We start from the raw sequence: 22544 nt of genomic DNA on the forward strand, positions 1-22544 counted from the left end.
AGGTCCTGCATCAGGTTCTTTATTGCAAGCAATAGAAACTAACTCAAGGAAAACTTAACCAAAAAGAAATTTCTGGAAGGTTAAGGGAAGTTCATAGATGAAAGGAAAGAATAAAGGAGAAAAAGAATAAGCAGGCACAGAAGGAGGGTTATTTATTTTTTTTTAAATTTTTTTTAATATTTCTATATTGGTTTCAGAGAGGAAGGGAGAAGGAGAGAGATAGAAACATCAATGATGAGAGAGAATCATTGATCGGCTGTCTCCTGCACACCCGCTACTGGGGATTGTGCCCACAACCCAGGCATGTGCCCTTGGCCGGAATCGAACCTGGGACCCTTCAGTCCACAGGCTGATGTCCATCCACTGAGCCAAGCCGGCCAGGGCAGGAGGGTTACTTTGTGGCAGGCACCCCGTCTCTTCAGGGGGGTGGCCTTTGGCACCAATGTCTCCCAACAGTCTTGTTTTGGGGACACTGCCCAGAAGTCACAATCCAGGGACAGATGGTTCTCACTCTTTGGCCAGGGGAGACAGGGCACCTCGACGGACAGTTTTACCCGAACTGAGTCCACTGGGGGAGGGGAAGTTCTCCAAAGCAAACTCCCAGTGAGGACATCTAGGTCAGGGACAGGCCGAGACAGCCGGGAGCATTACCCAGAAGGCCTTTCTGAGGCTGTCTGACCTGAAACCAATCGCCGAGAAGGAGCCAGAGGCGTGAAGAGCTGTGTGAGGAGGGAACAGCGGTGTGAAAGCTAAGGGGCTGGTTCCGGCTCGTCTCACAGATTGGACTTGGGAGAGGGTCCAGCTCCAGTCCCCAGTGTCTCCTTGGGCCATGCGATGAGCCCAGGTTTTTGTTGATTCCAAATGGAATAAACTAGAAGGCCCAGGTCCAGAGGGCATTCTCCTAGCTCCTGGGAAGGGGAAGCCAGTGAGGGTGGAATTCGGGTCAATGAAGTCATGGTTCTGGAGGCCTGGGGTGGACCTGGCATTGTGCTGTTTGGTAGATGGGGGCTGGAAGGGTGGTGCATGCCCTGCTTAGAGAGCTGTGCTCTGGTGGGGAGATGCGAACAGAAGTGAGCTCGGACTGCTGACTTGAAACCTTTCTCCTTTACTATGTGTTGAGTGTTACACGTTCTCCCTAAGTACAGTTATAGCAGCACCCCGAGGACCTCGATTTGTTGTGTTTTTATTTTCATTCAATCCAAAATACTCCCTAATTTCTCTTTTCTTTGGCCCCTGGGTTATTTAGAAGTGTCATTTAGTTTTCAAATATTTGGGGATTGTCTAGTTATCTTTTTATATTGATTTCTAATTTTTTCCTATTGTGCTCAGAGAAGAGACTTAAATCATTTAAAACGTATTGAGTTTTATTTGTGGCTCAGAAGATGATCTCTCTTGATAAAAGTTTCATGTCTACTTGAAAAAAACGTGTCCTCTGCTGTCATTGGGTAGAGTGTTCTGTGAATGTTGATTAGATCAAGTTGGTTGATAGTGTTGTTCAAATATTTTGTGTCAAAAGATCCTGACAACTTGTTCTATCAGTTATTGAGAGGGAGGTATTAAAATCTCTGAGCTCCTTACTTGGTACCATAACCGAGGGGGACCAGTCAGCTGCTTGAGGCCAGGCTGGTTATTTCGGACCCCATCCATGGAGGGGCTACGATTCATTCTCCTGGAACAGACACCTAGTCTAGTGGAACGAGGGTTCTTGCCAACAGGGTCACTTTTGTGAAGATGTAGGTTTGTTTGTTTGCCCAAAGAATAGAGATTAGAATAGAACGTGGCTGTGGCAGACAGACCTCGCTGCCATGGGTGTGTCATTAAGAGGGTCCGGAGACAACATGTGAGGTGGCACATGAGCCAGAGGTGGCTGCAGGGTGAATAAATAGCCAAGTCTTGAACCATCCATGCTTAGCTCCGGGCTCAGTAATTGCCATGTTGGTGAGGGCGTGATGGTGTGGTGGTGTGTACATGTGTGTGTTGCATGCCAACATTCCATCCTTCTGATCAGCAGGGAGGGCTTTTTTTTTAATCAAGTTGCTTGATTTATTTATTTGCTTTTGATTTCAGAGAGGAAGGGAGAGGGAGAGAGAGATGGAAACATCAATGATGAGAGAGAATCACCGATTAGCTGTCTCCTGCATGCCCCCTAGTGGGGATTGAGCCTGCAATCCGGGCATGTGCCCCTGACTGGAATCAAACCTGGGACCCTTCAGTCTGTAGGCTGACGCTCTATCCATGAAGCCGAACAGGCTAGGGCAGTGGGGAGGGCTTAAGGCAATGATTAAGAGGTCTCAGACGGAAGGCAAGAGTGTGAGGTAGTCTCTGATCCCTTGTTTATTCAGGGTCTAGCATAGTTTCTGCCACAGAGTAGTTTGATTTGTTGAATGAGAAAAAGAAAAAAAAATGAATGAGCAGGTCTGCATGTCCTTGGAGGTGGAAGGGATCTCAGAGGTGGTCTAGTCCCACCCCCAGCCGCTCTGAGACTGGTTGTTGGCATCCCCCCACGGCTTGTCCTTATGTAGGACAATGGTTCTAGCTAAGATGCATCAAGTGCTTACCACTCTACTTTACCTGCATTAACCTCTCTTAAGCCTCCTAACTCAAGGCTTAAGAAGAAATAGTTTTAAGTAACCTCTTCAAAGTCATACAGTTAGTAGAGGGCAGAGTAGGAGTTGAAGCCAGATGTGTCTGACTCCGTAGCCTAAGCTGGCAAACACTGTGATGGGCTGTTGGGATACATATTGTGACAGGGTTCTCACCAGCCAGTGTCTGAGGGTCCTCGCTGAGACTTCTGAGAGCCATGCTCCTCCCACCTCCACCGACCGCCCCACAGCTTCTGAGATGGCTCTCCCTGTGAGTGTGGAGGGTGGCATCTACCCCCCTGCTGGTGCCCTCGCTGACTGGTCCACGTTTCCAGAGGCTCTTAGCATCGGCTCTCAGGCGGAGCCACGCGCAGTCTGAGCAGGGCAGAGTTTCGGGCCCATTGCCTCCTGTCTAGACACGATGCATTATTAATGCCGGCTCACCTCACATTAGCTTTTTAGGCAACGGAAATTCTTCCCCTGCTCCGGCCGGCTTGGTTGAATCTGTGTGGGACTCAGCTCAAAGCTGGAAGTCCTAGGAGGGCAAGACCAGCACGCTCCCTGGGCCTGGTCTGTCGTCTGTGATTCTGGTTTCTGGGTCTAAGTACTGAGCAGAGAGGGAGGCAGGAGGCTGCACAGGAACTGGGGTGCTCCTGGTGTGCGGGGTGATGCTTGACAGCCGTCCTGGCTGGGGTGGAGCTGTGAGGGGTGTGTGTGTGTGAGTCCACATGTGTGCACATTTGTGTGTGTGTGCACATTCGTGTGTGTGGGTGATGTAGCAGGGAATCTTCTAGAACAGCTGTTGGGCGTCTGTCTCAGCCTCATCACTGAATCTTGTTTCACTGGAAAAATCATCTTCCAGACCGAGCTGAATTCTGCACATGAGTGGTCTCTGGACCTCCCTCATCCCTGCAGCCCCAGTGCGAGGAGATAACTAAGGAGGCTGCCCTTGCCTGGAAGCCCAGGAGGCCCGAAAGCCCTGCTCCGGTGACCCGTGCCACGGCTGCAAGGAGTCGGCGCTGCGCTTCACCGGGGCCCGCACAGGCCTCAGGCCTCTGCACGTGTGGGTGGCTGTGGCTCTCCTTGCATGTGACCCCTTGTTAATGGCCTTGCACTTCCTCTCAATCAACAAGTAAGGTGGCTCCTGATGCACAGAAGAGGACGAGGGTGAGAGGTCTCAGGTGCTGTCTGACCTTTCCGAGTCCCCAAATGGGTGAGGGGTGGAGGAGCCAACCGAGCGAGGGGAGAGGAGGGGGGGTGGGGGGGGGCTCTGCTCTGCCTCCCACCACAGCATGGCTTCCATCATGGCATTGCCCTGGGCCAGCTGGGCAAGCAGGGGCCACATTGCACCGCCTGGCACCTTGGGCAGGCGGGCACTGGATGAGGATGGCCCTGGAGAGCAGAGAGGGCGTGGGCTCTGGGATTCAGCAGACTCTGCTTTGCATTCCAGGCCTGGTATTGGTAAGTCACACACACGTTCCAGTTTCTTTATCTTTTGAATGAGGTTAACACTTCCCACCTCCCGGGACTGCTGAGACGTTGAAGATCATGCGCATCAAACCCCTGCCTCACAGGGGACACTAATAAAGCGGAGAAGTGACCCTGCCTGCCCCTCCCACCCTCTCCAGACGGCGCGGGAGAGACGGGCTAATTGATACGGCAGTTCTTCGGGGCTCTGCCGGCTGTCGTTAGCTAGAGTGATGCTGGCAGCAGTGTTTACAGAAAATTCCCTGATACTCTGTGTTTCCAGGATGTGCAGCTCCGAAGGCTCCGGGGAGCTACTGGCAGTTCGGGTGCATCCCTTTCTATGCTCCTCCCCCCAAATCTGCTCTCCTGAATGTCCCAGCCCGGGAAATTGCTGTTTATCAGCGTCAGGAAAAAGATTCAGGATGCTATAGGGGAGATTTTTGTCTCGCTAAGTCTCCACGCTCCATGGGGAATGGCCAATTAGAGCCCAGCTCCCAGAGATTCATCACCGTCGCACCTGGCTCCTGGGGCCTGTCAGCCTGGCTGGCTCCCTGATAAAGGCCATAGATCACAGCGTCTCTTAACAAAGTTGGGAAAGGCCGAGGGAGGCAGGTGGATCGCTGGACAGACGCTGGGAAGCCGGGGAGGGCTGGGAGGAACCATAACCTTGTCACCACTCAGTGGCACAGGGCAGAGGACAGCCAGATAAATTCAAATATGCCCTTAACCCAGAGCTTTGGAACAGTTTCCAAAAGAACACCCGGGATTGTCTCATTTGCATGGCCTCCCTGTCCTCATTGCCCCTTAACTCTGAGGAGACCCTGAAGGTCGGAGGATAGGAAAGAAGCCAACTCCTTTGGCTCAGAGGAGGCCTCGGTGCAACTTTCTTCCGAATCCGGATTCATCCAACACCAGCTGCCTCCACCCAGCCATCAGAGTTTGACCCCAGGGAGATCCAAGTCGTGTACCTGAGGTGCACTGGTGGGGAAGTCCATGCCACGTCTGCTCTGGGTCCCAAGATCGGGCCCCTGGGTCTGTCTCCAAAAAGGCTAGCGATGACATCGCCAAAGAGCCGGTGATTGGGAAGGTCTGAGGATTGGGGTAAACTGGCGTTCATAAATCACAGGCCCAGACTGAGGTAGTGTCTTCTGCCTCTGCCCTGATCATCGAAGCTCTCAACCGCCAAGAGACAGAAAGAAGCAAAAGCACATTAAGTGCCGTGGGAATGTCACTTTAAGAATATGTTTCTATTTATTTTTTCTTTAGAGAGAGAGGAAGGGAGAGGGAGAGAGAGAGGAACATCAGTTGAACATACAACCTGAGCATGTATGTGCCCGGACCAGGAATCGAACCGGAGACCTTTTGATGCGCAGGACGACACTCAACCAACTGAGCCACAATCAGCCAAGGCTTTTGATGAAATTGTCAACACTGCCCGACAGATGTGGCACCGATCTTTAGCTAGAGAACTCTCTGGAACCATTGAGATCCTGGGGACTACTCAGTCTGTGGGCTGCAAGGCTGATGGCTGCCACCCTCATGACATCATAGATGACATCACAGTGGTGCAGTGGAATGCCCGGCTAGTTAAGAACTACAAAGGAAAATATTTCAGTTAAAGATCATTTGACAACCGAAAAAAAAAAAGAAAGTGTTGAGTGTTTCCTTCCCACGTCCCGCGTGGATCAGGGTTCAGGAACTGGAAGCAGAGCCTCACACAAATGAATATGAAAAGACAAGAGATAATTTGGAAATATTGGGGGACCAGGCGAGCAAGTCCAACTCAAGGGGAAGGACTTCCTCCCGTGCTCAGGCCTCACCAAGCTTTTATTGATCTGGGATGCACCCCTAGCATAGCCCTTAGGCAGGCGACCCCCCATTAACAGGCAGACTAGCCCATCAGCAAGGATTTACATAATAAATGGGGGAGTAGTTTCAGTTACCACTGTCTGGACAAACAGAGGTGGCGCCTAACTCCGACCTTTGCTAGGGCTTCAAAGGCACCCAGCCTTGGGGGGGGGGGGGAGAGGTGGGCTCTCTGTCCACGCTTATCAGATAGTGAAGGCAATAAACAGTTTCCCACAGAAAGAAGCGGAAAGATCTGGCTAATTTTTTAACTTGACATTTGTGGTTGTACATTAGAGCACTTGTGATTATATGGGGGGAAAGAAGGTGGGAGTCTGCTAGCACCTCCACTCCTGTGTCTCAGCAGCCTCCTGATTCGGACCTTCATGCATTCACTCACATGTTCATTCACTCATCAGAAACCTTGCAAGGAACACCTCCACTGAGCCTGGCTGTGCGCTGGGTGCTGGGGATACAAATGAAGAAGACTCTGCTCACAGGGCCCAGTGACTTAGAAACACAGGCGAGCCACCAGGGAACACACCAGCGTGAGAGTCCTGTGATGACCTCATGGTCATACTGAGAAGAGGCCCTGACTCAGAACCCGGGAAAGCATGGAAGGCTTCCTGGAGGAAGCGATGTCTGGGATGAGACCCAAGGTCGACTAGAACTAGTTAGCTGATGGGAGGACAGTGGGTGTTGTGGGGGAGAACGTTCCAAGCTAAGAAAACTGGGTACAAAGGCCCGGCAGATACACAGTGTGTGTATGTTCTAGCAACTGAAGCACTTTGTGTGGCTGGGTCTCAGAGTAGGAGGACAGAGTCTGCGGGCAGTGGGGAGCCAGGAACCGTTTTCAGGGGGGAAGTGGTGGACTGAACTTGAATTTTAGAATGAGCCCTCTGGCTGCTGAGCCCTAGCACAAAAGGAGGGAGAAAGGGAGGCCAGGCTGGAGGCTACCCTGGAGAGTTGAGGTGGCCTGGACTTATACGCCTGCCCTCTCCAGCTTCCCTTGGCCCCAACCCCCAGGCGCTGTTATGACCACATGCCCCACACAGCCATCAGGAGGGGGTGTGGCCCACTGTGCTCCTTGCCCGGAATCTGTCTCACCGCTGGGAGCCCTGCAGTGGGAGGAGCTCTTACTGGAGCACCATGCTCTTGGGTGTTTGCTTTGCTCATTGCCTTGGAAGTCCGTGTGGATGTGTATCCCTCCCAGGCTGCTGGGACGGGCGATGGCGGGAGATTCCACCAGAAATGGACCCGGGGGCTCTGAGGGAAAGGCAGGAAAAGGCAGAACTGCAGTCACTCTAAGTTGGAGAGAGGTCCTGGGTTCCCATTTCAAGTCGAGAGGTGCTGGGGAGCCCCTGTTCTTAATGACTCCTTAAAAGCAAGGCAGGGTGGAGACATCGGAACCCCTGTGCACTGCTGGTGGGGATGCACAATGCCACGGCCGCCTTGGGAAACAGCATGGCGATTGCTCAAAAAATTAAACATGGAATTACCACATGGCCCAGTAATCCCACTTGTGGGTATATATTCAAAAGAATTGAAAGCAGGGTCTCAAAGAGATATTTACATACCTGTGTTCCTGACAGCATTATTCACAACAGCCAAGAGGTGGAAGCAACCCAGGTGTCCATCAGTGGATGAATGGGGGAAAATGTGGTGTGTACATACAATGGAATATTATTCAGCCTTAAAGAGGAAATAAATCCCGACACATACTACAACATGGATGAATCTTAAGGACATCATGCTAAGTGTGATAAGCCAGACAACTACTGAATGACCCCCTTTTTTTTTAAGTATCTAGAGTGGTCAAGTTTGTAGAAACAGAAAATAGAATGGTGGTGGCCAGGAATGGGGGAGGGAGGGATGAGGAGTTGTTGTTTAATGGGTACAGAGTTTCAGTTTTGCAAGATGAAAAAGTTCTGGAGGCTGATTGCACAACAAGGTGACTATACTTAACACAACTGAGCTGTACATTTAGAAATGGGTAAGATGGATATTTTTATGTGTTTTTAACTACAATTAAAAAATGTAAAAATCAGATGATTTAAATTAAAAATAAAAACCAGCAAAGCAAGGTCAAGTGGTGGTGGGGTGTTATTAGCTTTTCATTTCTGAGGAGGTAATGGGAGGTCAATCAGATCCTGACTCCCCTCCCCTGAGCTGCCCCCGTAAGGACATCCCTGGGCCCTCACTGGGGACTGGTGAGGACCGAGAGGCAGCTGGAGGGGCAGGAGAAGAAGAAGCCTGAACACTTAGCTGGCACCCGAATGGCCAAGGATTCCAGCTCCTCTTCCTCTAACCGCACTGTCCCCTCTGAGCACACATGTACCACGTACTTCCCCCTCGATATCAGTCTTAGCCCATTTCTTCTCTGTACACAGAGTGGGGAGGCTGGGAGGTGGGAAACAGGATGTAGACACATATCTACGGGTGTCTCTGCCATCCTGTTTCTCCTACCAGCTTCCTCTCTCCAGAGAACCGTAGCTGGAGGCAGGCATGGTTGGGTTAAAGGTGGGAGCCCCTTTCGCCCAGCAGAGGAAAAGTCAGCTGGAGGGGAGGCCACCATTGATTTCCCTTTTGCTCAAATGTGATGTTGTCCTTTCTCATGCCTGCTCTGTCCAAAGCAGCCAGAGCCACTGGGGGTTCAAGGTCCCAGCGGGCTGGACCCAGCTGGGCTGGACTGAGGTCCTTCTCCACCAGCTCAGGGGTTCCTCCAGCCCCCGGCCTTCCTCTGCCATTTGGCCGGGTCCATTGCATGTCTGTGTTCCCAGGATCTTGAGCACAAGCTCTGCAGTTGCATTGCTCAGTGTGCTGGGTAGGTTCTCCTGAGCGTTTAGGCCTCTCTTGACTAGGATGTGGTTGGTTCCATAGATGAGACAGAAAGGAAGATGAGTGGTAGTAACGGTGTGGGTACATCTTTTTTTTTTTTTAATATGCACCAGATGACGCCCAACCAATGGAGCCACACCAGCCAGGGCTGTAGATGGAACTTTACATTTAGAAGGGTGAGCTGTGCCAGAATCCCAAACTTCTTTGGAGAGAGTATTTGGAAATAGGTCTGAAAGTAGCTCCCATGACCTTTGTTTGGTCATTGCCGCTGCACTCGGGATGCACTTGGTAGCAACTCAGCCTCAGCAGAGGCTGCTTCCGTCAACCTTATACTGAGTTTCTTGAGGCCACAACGGGCTGAACGAGTAAACAAAAGGACTCAACTTCCTGTTTCTCAGGAAGAGCTTTTACCAAGTAGAATTGTTCATCTAGATGGGCTGCCTTGTGAGGTAAAGAGCTCTCTGGAAGAGCTTTTACCAAGTAGAATTGTTCATCTAGATGGGCTGCCTTGTGAGGTAAAGAGCTCTCTGTCACTTAAAGTAGTAAAGCTGGACCTGGCGGGAGAAGCTCTGTTGGTTGAGCGTTGTCCTGTGCCCCTAAGGGTTGCCGGTTCGAGTCCTGTGCCCCTAAGGGTTGCTGGTTCAACTCCCAGTCAGGACACTTACCTGGGCTGCGGGTATGATGGGCTGTTCTACAGAAGACGCTTCCAAATCAGAATGTCTATTATTCTACACCTTTTTGTGCTTATGGTACAAACTTCTGAGGACAGGACTGGATTTTACTCATCCCCCAAGCACCCCATAAATCCAAGGATAGCAGCTTGGTTGATGATTAATGAGTGAATGAATGTCTGACTGGGTGGATGAGCCACTGAATGAATGAACTAGCTCTCATCTTCCACATGGTTCTCAGCCCCTGGCCACTCTAGAAGCCAAAGCCAAGGTTACACTTCCCTGCGATCCTTCCCATGGGAACCAGAGTGGGAGATGGGACCCAGGAGAAAGAAAGGAGACCAAGATCTGAAATGAGGGGCAGCTGGGTAGCTCAGAAAGCGTGTTTGAAATGTATTGAGCTTCTACTATAACGGCTCTCAACCTTGACTGTGCATTTAAATCACCTGGGGAGCTTTTTAAAAAAAAGTCATCCTGTCTGTATCTCACCCCTAGAGACTCTGATTTAATTGGCCTGAGGTGCTGGGCATCAGTTGTTAAGGCTCCCAGGTGCTTCTCATGCATAGTGCAGGCTGAGAGCCTCCGTCTCACCAAGTGCTAGCTGCTTCACCTATATTTTCTCAATACTCATGAGTCAGGTCATGGTTTCTCAGAGCGTGGTCCCCAACCAGAAGCATCCCTTCGAGGACTTGCGTGAGATGCAAATTCTCAAGCCCTGCTCCAGACTCTCCGAATCGGAACCTCTGGGTTCGAGCCAGGAATCTGTGGCCCTCCCCCGGCCCAGGGGAGTCTGGTGCTGGCTCCAGTTTGAGAACCAGGGAGTTACGTACTGGCAGCCTTCATTCTCAGGTGAGGCTGACAGGTGTGTAAGGATCCAGCAGGGATTCGAATCCAGGTATAGGCCTCTGCTCAGACCAGTGGTTCTCAACCTTCTGGCCCTTTAAATACAGTTCCTCATGTTGTGAGCCAACCATAAAATTATTTTTGTTGCTACTTCATAACTGTAATGTTGCTACTGTTATGAATCGTAATGTAAATATCTGATATGCAGGATGGTCTTAGGCGACCCCTGTGAAAGGGTCGTTCGACCGCCAAAGGGGTCTCGACACACAGGTTGAGAACCGCTGGCCCAGATGGACTGTCCTCCCTTCTTACCTGTGGCCCTCCCCCGCCCCCATTGCTATGGGAGTGACTGGGTCTCTGCTAGCCCTGGGCTCATCCTTTCTCCTCCTCTTCACGTGGTGCCAGCATGCAGTTCCATCTGGAGCCAATGCTCTTGTCCTGGGGAAACAGAGGGCAGAACACCCCAGGTTCCTTCTGAGCAGCTTTATTAGATGCTTAAAATAGCTCCTGGCAGATGGCTGTGTAGACTGGGGCCTGGAGCAGAGCTGCAAGTGACATTTACAATGTTGCTTGTTTGTGCAAGCACATGTGCACACAGCGTGTGTATGCGTGTGGGGGTGTCCGAGAAGCTGAGGAATTGGGGAAGGGGTATAAAGGAGAACGAGAACAGGATGGGTGATTCTCACCTACCCAAGATGAAAAGGGAGAAGGGCTTGGGACTGGCTTTCCCAAGTGTGGAACTCTAATCAATCAGAGCATGCTGGGTGACCAAGGCCCATTTGCCATACCCTGCGTGCAGGCGCGGACACAGCAGTATCACTAGGTGAAAGGCCCTTTTGCCCTACGCATGTGGGAGGGCAATGCCTCAGTAGCAGCAATATATGTTCTGTGCAAGCGCACCCTTATGCAACCTGTTCATGTCAATGTAGCACGAGAGTCACTGATTGGCACGAGGCCTCCTCTGTCTGCGTGTATCACTGATTGGCACGTGGCCTCCTCTGTCTGCGTGTATCACTGATTGGCACGTGGCCTCCTCTGTCTGCGTGTATCACTGATTGGCACGGGGCCTCCTCTGTCTGCGTGTATCACTGATTGGCACGTGGCCTCCTCTGTGTGCGTGTATCACTGATTGGCATGTGGCCTTCTCTGTCTGCGTCTATCACTGATTGGCACATGGCCTCTTCTGTTTGAGCGTGTGTATAAGTTACCATGGACGAGCTGGTGTGCTCAGAAGGGACTGGCTGAGTGAGCTCTACTGTGGCTCTCAGGGTTGGGGGACCTGCAGGGCTGGCAAGGGAGGGGGTGCAGTGAGTCAGAAAGCTTGTAGGTTTCTGGGCTGGAAGCTTGAAGCTTTGATTGAAGGTTAGGGGAGACACAGGGGCCCTTGCTTTGCAGATGAAGGTGCTGGGGACTCACTCACTTTCCTTATTTTAAGGGAAATGTCTTCATACAGAAACCTGATTCCCATTTAGGTGCGGAGATGATGGCTGTTCACCAATCTAACCCCCCTAACAGAACCCCAGGTGTGGGTGGTGATTTCCCTTGGCAACTCCCAACTGCAGTCTGGAGCCGTGGCTGTGACTCTCAGACCCTCTGATGCAGCACGTTTGGATTTTTCTGGGTTTCGGACCCATTTCAGAATCTTATCAAACCTAAGGCGGCCTCTCTCCAGAAAATTCCACACATGCCTGTGAGCAGGAAAACTTGCCAGCAGTTGACAGCAGTCCATGGACTCCCCAAGTCCACTTTGAACCCCTGAGGAGTATGGCCAGGGACTCTCAGTCCAGCCCTGCCCTGAGCCAAGAGACCGGGGTCTAGTTGCCCTCCAGCCTCACTGTGAAATGAGTGGAGATCATGATGGTGAAGCCATTAGCAGGGAGGGGCCTGAACCAGGTGATTCTACAAGGCAGGCTGCAGCCGTGAGGGGTTTTACCAGGCAGTGGCCTTGTCTCCCCAGGGCTCCTTGGCCTCGGTCAGCTCTGCCCCCACGAGTCCTGGGACCTGCCAACCACACACGCAGCCCCTACAATCCTTGTTGGTGCAAGTGGTACCATCTCCTCCTCGTCCTCTGTGGTTAGTACAGAGGCTGGCATCCCCCACCCCACAGGAGTGCGCTGCCCTCACGCCCTTGTTTTTAGGTAGAAGGTGTTCAGTGTGGGCAGGTGACTAGAGCATGGCAATTCGGAATTAGGAGACCTGGACTCGAACTCCAGCTCTGCCCTTATTGGTTGTGTGAACTTGGGAAACGTCTGTAAAATTTCCAAGCCTCTGTCCCCTTGCCTGTAAAATGGGGATTACAACCATATCTGTGTAAGAGCAAATGAGGAAGTAGGTATCAGTGGGCTCAGCCACGTGCCACAATGTACCACACGTTTTTTCTTAAATATTTTTATTGGTTTCAGAGAGGGAGGGAGAGAGAGATAGAAACATCCATGGTGAGAGAGAATCACTGATTGGCTGCCTCCTGCATGCCCACCACTGGGGATTGAGCCCACAACCCAGGCATGTGCCCTTGACCAGAATTGAACCCAGGACCCTTTGGTCCACAGGCCGATGCTCTATCCACTGAGCTAAACTGGCTAGAGCCCGCATGTAGAAAGCGGCTACAGTGTTTGGACAGGTTCAAGCCTTGGACTAATGAGAGGGCACAGTACTCTCATGGCCATGTGCAAGTCGCAGCTTGGAGGGCAGAGCCCTCCCAGCACAATCATAGCCAACAGCTATAATTGTAAGCTGAACCTATGGTCCGAACACGTGGCCCCATGTGCCTGAGTGATGTGGGCTTGATAGAGTTCAGGTGCATGTAGTTGAGTAGGCTCAAAACCCACGAGAATGTTGTAAACATCTTGACCACGCCCTTACTTTGCCTCGTGAAATCTGCTATAAAATAAAAACACGGCTTGTAGCTGTCTCTCCATCTGAGAGGGCAGCGTCCCACCAACGCCCAACTTTCTTCTCTTGTTCTGTCTTTTTTCAACCCTTCACCGGCCCCACTCGGGCTCACCGAACCTGGCTGAGCTGGTGCGGCACATATGGCGCCCACGTTGGGCTGAGTATGCCATGGCCGTGCCAGCCCACCACACCTGCACATTATTCTTACGTAGGTTGAGCCTGGGTTCCTTCTTCCCTCCTCACAGGCTGACAGCCTGGCCCTTTTTGATTCCTGAGGTGGCAATGAGCGGATGAGGAGCAGCTTCTTAGTACTCCTTCAACCTACTGCGTTCTCTTGTTGCCAAGGGAGCTGCCTTTTTCCAACAGTAGCTCTTCAGAGCTCCCAGACACTCATGCGCAAGACCATTAGGCCCCTTTGCATACAGAGGTGCTGCAAGCGGGGTGAGGGGCTGCAGTGATTGGAAATTTCTACAAACGGGGGGTGGGGGGAGGAGAACTCCTTGCTGGGGACTAGAGAAAGAGAACCTGGAGAGCACGAAGCTTCAGGGCATGTGGAGGAGTCCGGGGTGGGATGCCCATTCCTGACTGCAGCTGGGCAATGGGAGGTCACAAGAAGTGGCGCCAGCTTTTGGTGAAGACAAAGGAGAATGGCTCAGGAGGGCATTGGGGCATGAGAATGCGCCAGGCCACGGGGCCTGAAGGGGCCCTAGGGTGCTAAGAAATGGGTGCAGAGGCCAGGGGAAGCAGTGGTGGGGCTCCTGCCACCTGGACCCCGGCTTGGGCACTGCTCAGCTCAGTGTCGAGCTGCTGATCAGCTCCTGACTTGCGAGCAGAAGTCTGAGCTCAGGGGCAAAGGAAGGCCGTGGGCAAAGGCTGCTCTGGGCATAATTTCAACAAAGAAGAACTGACTGGGGAGGGGAGAGATCAGAACCCCCAACAGAAGCCACTATAGGATTTTAGAGTTCATAGTATCTAAGGAAAGAAAGGGTGAGGGGCAAAACGAAGCGCATCCAGACTTCTAAAGCGCATGTTCCAAGAATGCAGAGAAATTAATCAGAAGCTGTGATTCTCAAGACAATATAGTTCAGAGGTTTTAAAACTGAAGTCCCGACAATAAAGCCATAAATTATCCTGAATTAAAAACGAGGGCAGCACCTAAAAATAGAAGTGGCTGCACGGGGAGCTCTTTAAAATCTCCACGTGGGTTTTAGAAGTTTTCATGTTCTTGAGAAACTATTGACATACTTTTAAAGTAGATGAATTTGAATCTAGTGGAGCAGGGAGGCGAAGACAGAGCCTTTGAATCCCGGCTCTGCCACCTACTTACTAGCTGTGTGACTTTGGACAAGCCAATTCGCCCTTCTGAGCTCTGCTGTCTAAATTTGTAACATGGGGATAATAGTATCTACTTGAGAAGGTGGCTGCAGATGAAATAAATGGCGTGTGTGAGATCTGTACTAGAATGGCTAGCACACAGTAGGTGCTCAATGTCAGCCATCATCACGATTCTATAAAAATACAAGGAGATGGTGTTGACCAAAGGGCAACTGCAGAAGGAAAGCACAAGTGGGTGAGGGCCGTGCTGGGGAGATTAAAGCACGTGACCTGACACGTGGGAAACCCATGAGGAGCACGCAAGGGTTCTCTTAGTGAAATCATCAAGAAAGAAGGTAGACATCAGGCCTGGAACAGCCAAAGGGTTGTCAATGGTGACAGAGCAAGGGCAGGACGGGGACTCCTCCAGCCACTGCTGTCTCTCCCTTGGAATGACATGCTTGAATGACAAGCACAACTAAGGTGGAACGGGAGGCCAGTGGAGCTCCTTCCTCGCTACCTTGCACGAGTTCCGGGTTCTGTGTTACGAGGTGGGGCACTGACAGATGTGCAACAGGATGGAGCTTTGATCTCTCTGAGCTGCTTTAGATGATTCAGGGGAAAGGCAGAGGGGTCAGGAGCCTGCGAAACAGTACATGTGGCTTTGATTTTCAAAAATGGGGGAAAGGATAGATTTAGAAAATACCGGAGGTGTCCTTGATGTCCATCCCTGGCAAAGTTCTAGAAGCCGTGCTTAAACGGAGATGATAATCACAGTGGGCTGACTCTTAACTGGCCTCTCTGCTTCGGCACTCAACACCCCACACCCCCGTACCTCTGTGCTGTTCTCAGTCTAGCAACCAGAGGGATCCCTTTAAGTCAAATCTGTGGGCCCCCCCACTTGCTGGAAAGGAAGGCCTGAGTCCTTCCCGTGGCCTAAAGGCTCAGAGCAATGGCCTGGCTATTCTCTGACCTGGGCCGTTACTCTTCCCGCTCCCTCCTTGCTCTTGGCCGTCACCCATACTGTTCTCTTTGCCTGGATCACTCTTCCCCCAGATAACTGCTCGGTTCTCTCCCAAATGTCACCTTCTCAACAAGGCCTGTGCTGAGCACCCTGGGTGAGCCCTCACATCCTCCCCCATCCTCTTCCCTCCCTGACATTGTTTCCCATAGCCATCACCTTCCCGCATACCGTATATTTATTGACGGGGCCTGCTCACCAGCTTTCTCCCCTCTCTAAAATGCAAAGTCGGGTTCAGAATTACATCTGCACTCCCAGTTCCCAGAACTACGCCTACCACAGTCAAATTCATGGAATATCTGTGATTAGGAGGGAGCGAGGAGAAAGGGAGCAAGGAAGATGGCTTGGTACATTTAGAAAGAGTTCACTAGCCCAGCCGGCATGGCTCAGTGGTTGAGTGTCGACCTATGAACCAGGAGGTCACGGTTCGATTCCTGGTCAGGGCACATGCCCGGGTTGCAGGCTCGATCCCCAGGGTGGGGAGTGCAGGAGACAGCCGATCAATGATTCTCATCATTGATGTTTCTATCTCTCTCTCCTTTCCCCTTTCTGAAATAAATATAAGAGTTCACTAGACTAGGGTGACCAACCATTCCAGGTTGCCCCAAGACTGACAGCTCCTAAATCAAGGGACTTCCAGCGCTAAGACCAGGAAAGTCCCTCTGGTCATCCTACACAGAGCAGCCAACCTCATTTTCTTCTGTGACCAGGGACTAGACTCAGCTCCCAGGAATGCCACAAACTCACTGTCTCCTCATTTTGACAGCCTCGTGGGAGAATGCAGAAATGCCAGTGCAAGATCGTATAGTTCAGTGGTTTGCAGTTGTCTGAGCGGCCACGCCGGACATGTTGATTGCTGGCCCTGTATCAGGCTGGTGGTGAGCCACAGCACGTGTCCACCCAGGGCTGCTCCACAATCTGAGCTGTGGATGAGGACAGAGAAGGCAGGACAGAATGGAGCAGTGGCATGCAGGGAGGGAACGCTAACACGGCAATAGTTAGGCTGGGTTTGGAAATCATCTCGATAGATGGAAATGATAGGTCTTACATAACAACATTTAAACAGAAATAAATCTTGCTTTCTATTGAGGGTTAAAAAAGCAATCCTACACGTACAGAAGAGACCGGGTAAATAGCTATTTTGTTTGTTTAAACGCAGCATGTTTAGTTGCCTACACGCTCAGTCTAGTGTGAACGCTGACTTCAAATGCCACTTCGCCTGTGTCAATAGGCATCAGGGCATGGTCGCCCATCCTCCCGCCTCTCACAGGCACCTGAGCACATGCCAGCTCTGTGCCAGGGCGAGGCTGCTCACCCCCATTTCCTCGGTTTCTAGCGATTCTAGGGAACAACAACCCACCAAGTGCCTCTATCTCCTTCCCCCTGACGGGCTGTGTCCCTGCAGTGGCATCTCTTTCCAGGAGAAACAAGGCCGCTCGTCCCGTCCTCTCTCAGCTCACCTAACTGCTCATGGTGGCCAGTGCGCTTAGGACATGGGGATCCAGTTGAGAGGTGTAATAGCCATAACTGCCTTTCCTCCTGGGAAGAAGGGATTCATTTGCAAGGACTCAAGCAGCTGTAGGCTCCACGGCACCCGGGACGCGGCAGGGCAGCCAGACACTGGGTGTGGGGAGACTGGGCACCAGAATGGACCCCCCTCTCCCCAGGGGCTTCTCCCCACCCCCCAGGGCTTCCTGTCTGCAGCTGAGGGAAAGGAAGGTAGCAGCAAAGAGGCCTTCCACTTTCCAACCCAGGCACGTCTGGGCTATTCTGAGCCAGTGGGAGCTGAGGCCTCGGGCCTCCCGCTGTGCACTGCTCACTGTCCCGGGTCTCTTGCTCTGCTGGCCCCAGGGCTCCTAGGGGAGGTGTGGGGTGGCAGCAGGTGCTGACAGGAGGGGGCTGCAGGGCTCCACAGGCTGCCCAGGGCTTCTGGGTACTCACTTGAGGGAGCAAGACCTCGAAGCTCTGTGCCATGTGGGCCCATCCAGAAAGGCAGCAAAGCGAGGAGAGGTGTTGGTTTCCAGCTGCAGTTTTCCATGATCCGCAAAGGCCCTGCCCGCCTCCTCCCCACATGCCTTCTGGATCACGGGTGGCGAACAGGCTAGCCCCCCAGGCCAGCTCCAGTCAGTTGGCAGCTCTGCCCAGAACGTAGCTGTGGTGACCCCAACGTTCACCAGGAGAGAACACCGGAGGCCACAGGAGCGTCGGTCATGGTGCTGGAAGGGGACGGGAGCGTGTTTGCTGTGTCTTTGCTTGCCCACCCCCTCCACAAAGAACACATCAGCACCCATGGGAAGGAGCACGTGTGAATGGAGCCTGCTGACCCGAGCAGCCCACCAGTGAAGTGGGAGGAGCGGAGGCCCCTTCCCCCTCTCTCCTGGGGGCCTGGAGCAGGAGTGGAACGTTCTAGCCCAGTGGTCGGCAAACTCATTAGTCAACAGAGCCAAATATCAACGGTACAACGATTGAAATTTCTTTTGAGAGCCACATTTTTTAAACTTAAACTATATAGGTCGGTACATTGTTATTAACTTAATTAGGGTACTCCTAAGGCTTAGGAAGAGCCACACTCAAGGGACCAAAGAGCCGCATGTAGTTTGCCGACCACGGTTCTAGCCACTACATGCTGGATGGAGCTCTGAGGTCCTCAAAGTGTGGCCCCCAGACCAGCAGCACCAGTGTCCCTTGAAAACGAGTGAGGAAGGCAGAGTCTCAGGACCTGCCCGGATCTAGGTCAGAGGCCCCCAGGGGAGTCTGGGGTGGGCCTGGCCATCCACGCTCAGCAGGCCCTGGGTGACTCCGAGGGGCAGGAGGCTTCTGAACGGGCGTTTGTGAGGGTCTTCAGAGAACCCTGCGCTCGGGCGCTCACCGAGGGAGGAGCACCACCCTCTGGCTGGGGTGAGGGTGCTCTGTGTGGGTCCGGGGCCCAATGCCCTGCCTCCTAGTCTGGCTTCCACCAGTGACTCCATGGCAGCTCAGCTCAGCCTCCGAGGAGTCTGTTGGCGTGTCTGGAGCTCAGGGGTCCTCAGGCTCACGTGCTGCTGCTTTTCAGTTTCAGGAGCTCCGTCACTTTCTCCGGACACCTCGGAACGAGGCCGGGGTCAGCGGCCTCTTGCTCTGGAGCTGCCCCACTGCCTGGCCCAGGCAGCCCTGCCCCTTGCCCCTGTGGCCTCTCCAACACACGTCCACTTCACACTTGGGCTTCGGAAGTCAATCTGTTTTTTAAAAAATACCGTAAAAGCAAACCAGGCTCACTGCAAACTATACTGAAACGGACCGGAAAGATAAATGCACCGAGTTCATTGTCCCACGGCCCTCACCCGCCCCCATCCCCCATCACCCCACACAGGCTCCTGCCCCAGTGAGCCAGGTTCTGGCTGTCTTGATGATTTGCAGTTCTCTGCATGACTCTGCCCTTGGGTTTGCTTAATTAGAAAGAGGCCTGGGAAGTGCTTCTTAGGCACTGGCATGTTAATTGCTTATCAGAGAATGAGGGGGGGGTGACAGTGTTTGTCGATGGAAATTTCCACTCCCGCCATCTCTGGCTTTTTCTCCCTTTCTCTCCCCGACCTTCCTCCTTGCCGCCTGTGCTCTCTCCCTCTCTCGTCAGCCTCTCGGCTCTTTGTCCCTCTTCCCAGCTCCGCTGCTCACAGTTACAGACTATCTGGGAGAGGCCGGAATTGAAACCTGAAGGAAACCAGTGCCCTGGTTTGCCATTCCCCCTTCTTTTCTTTCTCCTCTTCCGTTCCCGCCCCTCCCTCACCCCCCTCTAGGCTCACAGGGATCCCCCGAGCACAGAGCTCCGGGTTTGTACTCAGGACTCAAAGGACTATTTCCCTTTTGTCTCCCTTCCCTCCTTAGCACATTTTTCTTATTTACTTTTATTTTTTACAAAACAGGAGAAAAGAGCGAACTGGGTTGGGGGAGGTGACACATTCCTCCGCAAAGTACAAAATTGCCTCTGAGCGCCAACCGGGCTGCCAGGAGGAGGCGGGGGTCCTGGGCAGCCTCGTCCAAGTGTCCTTCAGAGCAGGCTGGGGTCGCTGGGACGGTGGGAGGAGAGGCCTCCTCCAGCCCTTGCCCGGGAGGGGGAAGAACAAGCAACTGAGACTGAACAGAGAAACGGCAGAGGAGGGACACATCCTGAGGGCCGAGGGTCTGGGGAGACGGGCAGGGGACAGCCAGGCGCCGCCCAGGAGCCTCTGGGCATGTAGACAGCTGGGAGGTGGGAGGTTTTCGCCAGAGTCCTTCTGTCCCTTGCAGATGCTCCTCAAAAAGGCAGCAGAGGAGCCCCCCAGAAGGGAAGGGCCACGGTTGGGGGGTGGCAGGAGCAGCCCCTGGGGCCACCAGCCCCGTCTGTCATGGTCCGGCCTTGAGCACGTGGGTCCATGTCACGTTCTTGGCAGGGCATCTGGCCCAGATCCCTTTTGTTAAAAAGCAGTTTCTTTACTGCGGAGGACAGGATGAGGACAGGATGAGTTCCAGGAATTGTGAGACAATGTCTCTCCCTCTAAGGACGTGGGCAGCTTCCGTCCCAGATTCCAGGGCCGGACGAGGGGTGCAGACACCACCCGGACTGAGGGGGCACCCCAGCCCCAGAAAGCCCAGGCTGGAAGGAGAGGCCGCCCACCCACGCCCTGCCCGGGCTGGCCAGGGCCGAGGTGGGTTGCTATCCCGGCTGCCAGCAGGAGGACAGCCAGGGCCAGGATGGCGATGAGCCCAGGCCGGTCCCCGAAGGCTCGGTGGCAGGGAGTGGCCTCTTTAGTCCTGGCCCATACGCAGGCCAACTGGGTGTGGGCATCAGCAAAGGCCACTTGCAGGCAGGCCCAGTACTCCGTGGCCTGAAGGAGGCGGGTGATGTTGTAGCTGTGGGTGCCCCGAGGCAGGCGGGCCAGAGCAGTGGCCCCCTGGCCCCGGAGGGAGGAGGCGCTGGACCAGGTGAGGTTGGTGGCGACGGTGTTGGGTGGGGGGACCCAAGAGAGCAGGATGCGATAGGGGTGGGTCTCCTGCACCCGGAGCTCTAGCCCCCATCCCTTGTCCCTGCCTAGCTTCAGGGGAGCCCGGCCCACCACCACACTGACGGTCTTGGTATCGGCCCCCACCAGGTTCTGGGCCACACACGTATACAGCCCCGCCTCTGCCACCGTCACCCTCCGCAGCTCCAGGGTCCCCTCGGGGTACACCCGGTGTCTCTTGCCTGCACGGGCAGCTGTCAGTCGAACCCCAGCCGGGGTGACCCAGTAGATCTCAGGCTCTGGCTCCGCCAGCGCCCGGCAGTGCAGCACCAGGCTCTGTCCGCCGGCCACGTGGAGGCTGGGGGGGAAGCTGCGGGGGGAGATGAGGGGCAGGCAGTGGTCCGTCATCTCTCGGAAGGGCACCTCCCGGACCGGGCGGCGCTGGAGGTCCGGCGGCTCGGCGCACAGGGTGGACTGCGGCTCGATGAAGCGGACGCGGCTGCCGGTGGCGTTGGCCCAGCGGATGACGCAGTCGCAGCGGATGGGGTTGCCGTGAAGCCCCACCTCCTGCAGGTTGGGCAGCGACTCCACCGTCTGCCGGTGCAAGGCACTGAGCGCGTTGTTGTTGAGCATGAGGGTCTCCATCTGGGGCAGGTGGTGGAAGGCGCGGGGGTGGACGAAGGACAGCCGCGGGTTGTTGGTGATGTCCAGCTTGGTCAGCTCGGGGAGGTTGACCAGGGCGAACTTGTCGATGGAAACCAGCTCCTCCATGTTGTTCAGCCCCAGCTCCTTGAGGTGCAGCATGTTGGCGAAGTCCCCGGGCCCCACCCGCTGCAGCGGGTTCTTGTTCAGGTCCAGGAACTTGAGGCCAGGCACCTGCTCCAGCGCCCGCCGGGGCACCCGGACCAGCTGGTTGTCATAGAAGGAGAGGCTCTCCAGGCTCCGCAGCCCCTCCAGGGCGTAGCTGGAGATCTCCCGCAGGCTCATGCCGGCCAGCACCAGGCTGCGCAGGTTGGCCAGGGGCCGGAAGTTCATGTCCAGGATGGCGTCCACCTTGTTGCCGCCGATCATGAGGATCTCCAGGCTGGGCAGCATCTCGAACCAGCGGCTGTCCACGGCCCGCAGCAGGTTGGAGTTGAGGTGCAGCCGCAGCAGGTTGCCGAGGCCGGCGAAGGCCCGCGGGGCGATGCGGCGCAGCTGGGTTGTGGTTGAGATAGAGCTCCTGCAGGCTGGCCCAGCCCCGCAAAGCTGTGGTCCTCCAGGCGGGTCAGCTGGTTCTCCTCCAGGTGCAGGCTCAGCAGCTGGGGCAGGGCCTGGAAGTCACAGTCCCGGGCGTCGGAAAAGCTGTTCTGGGACAGGTCCAGCTCCGTGAGGTTGGCCAGGTAGCCGAGCTCGCTCCGGTCCACGCGGACGATGCCGTTGCTCTGCAGTAGCAGGGTCTGCGTGCCCGCGGGCAGCGCCGGGGGCACGGCCGTCAGGAACAGGTCATTGCAGTCCACCGTGGTGGCCTCGCGGTAGGATGAGCGGGGTGTATACCAGGGCCGGATCTGGCAGGCACACTGAGGGGGGCAGGGCACACGCCAGGGGACCACGGGCACAGCGGCAGAGGCACCAGCCACCCATGCTAGCAAGAGGGGAGCCAGGAGGAGCCTCATGGTGGAGCCGTGGGGGAGGGGACCATCCACGGGAAACGTCTCAAGTCCCGCCCTTAGCGGTTGGCAGGCTGAGGGTCAGCCGCCTGCCAGGGCCTGGGGAGCCCCACTCCCAGGGCGGTCATGGGGGACGGCGAGGCATCACTCCTCGCCCTCCTGGGTGCGGCTCTCCATCCTTGTCCGCTGGGCCTGCTCACTCATCGCCGTGCCCAGCAGGCAGCCCTGGGGAAGAGGAGGCAGCGTTAGGCAGGCGGAGAGCAGCAGGATCCATCCCTCCTCCCGCTCCCTTGTCTGACTCAGAGGCGCAAAGAGCTGAGCGGCTGGGTCTCCTGGGTCCTGTCCCGTATCTTAGGCTTTAGTGTCCTTTTCTAGGACCTGAGGCGGGAAGTGGGTGACTGGGAGGCTTCAGGGCAGGAGGAAGAGATCGGGCCTTAGAAGCTTCCAGAAGACTCGGGAAAGGGGTG

At 54.4% G+C, this 22544-nt stretch overlaps 1 protein-coding gene across 1 annotated transcript; it reads right to left on the reverse strand.

Annotated features, from left to right (window-relative positions):
* Nucleotides 1-19903: 19903 nt before the first annotated feature.
* Nucleotides 19904-22083, reverse strand: LRRN2 (leucine rich repeat neuronal 2). Its single transcript, XM_023758992.1, is given in 3 exon segments — nucleotides 19904-21628; nucleotides 21630-21662; nucleotides 21664-22083. Coding segments are annotated over 3 exon segments (2178 nt in total).
* Nucleotides 22084-22544: the final 461 nt, after the last annotated feature.

The sequence above is a fragment of the Myotis lucifugus genome, unplaced genomic scaffold (genome assembly GCF_000147115.1).
Source record: "Myotis lucifugus unplaced genomic scaffold, Myoluc2.0 scaffold_145, whole genome shotgun sequence".
Taxonomy (NCBI): domain Eukaryota; kingdom Metazoa; phylum Chordata; class Mammalia; order Chiroptera; family Vespertilionidae; genus Myotis; species Myotis lucifugus.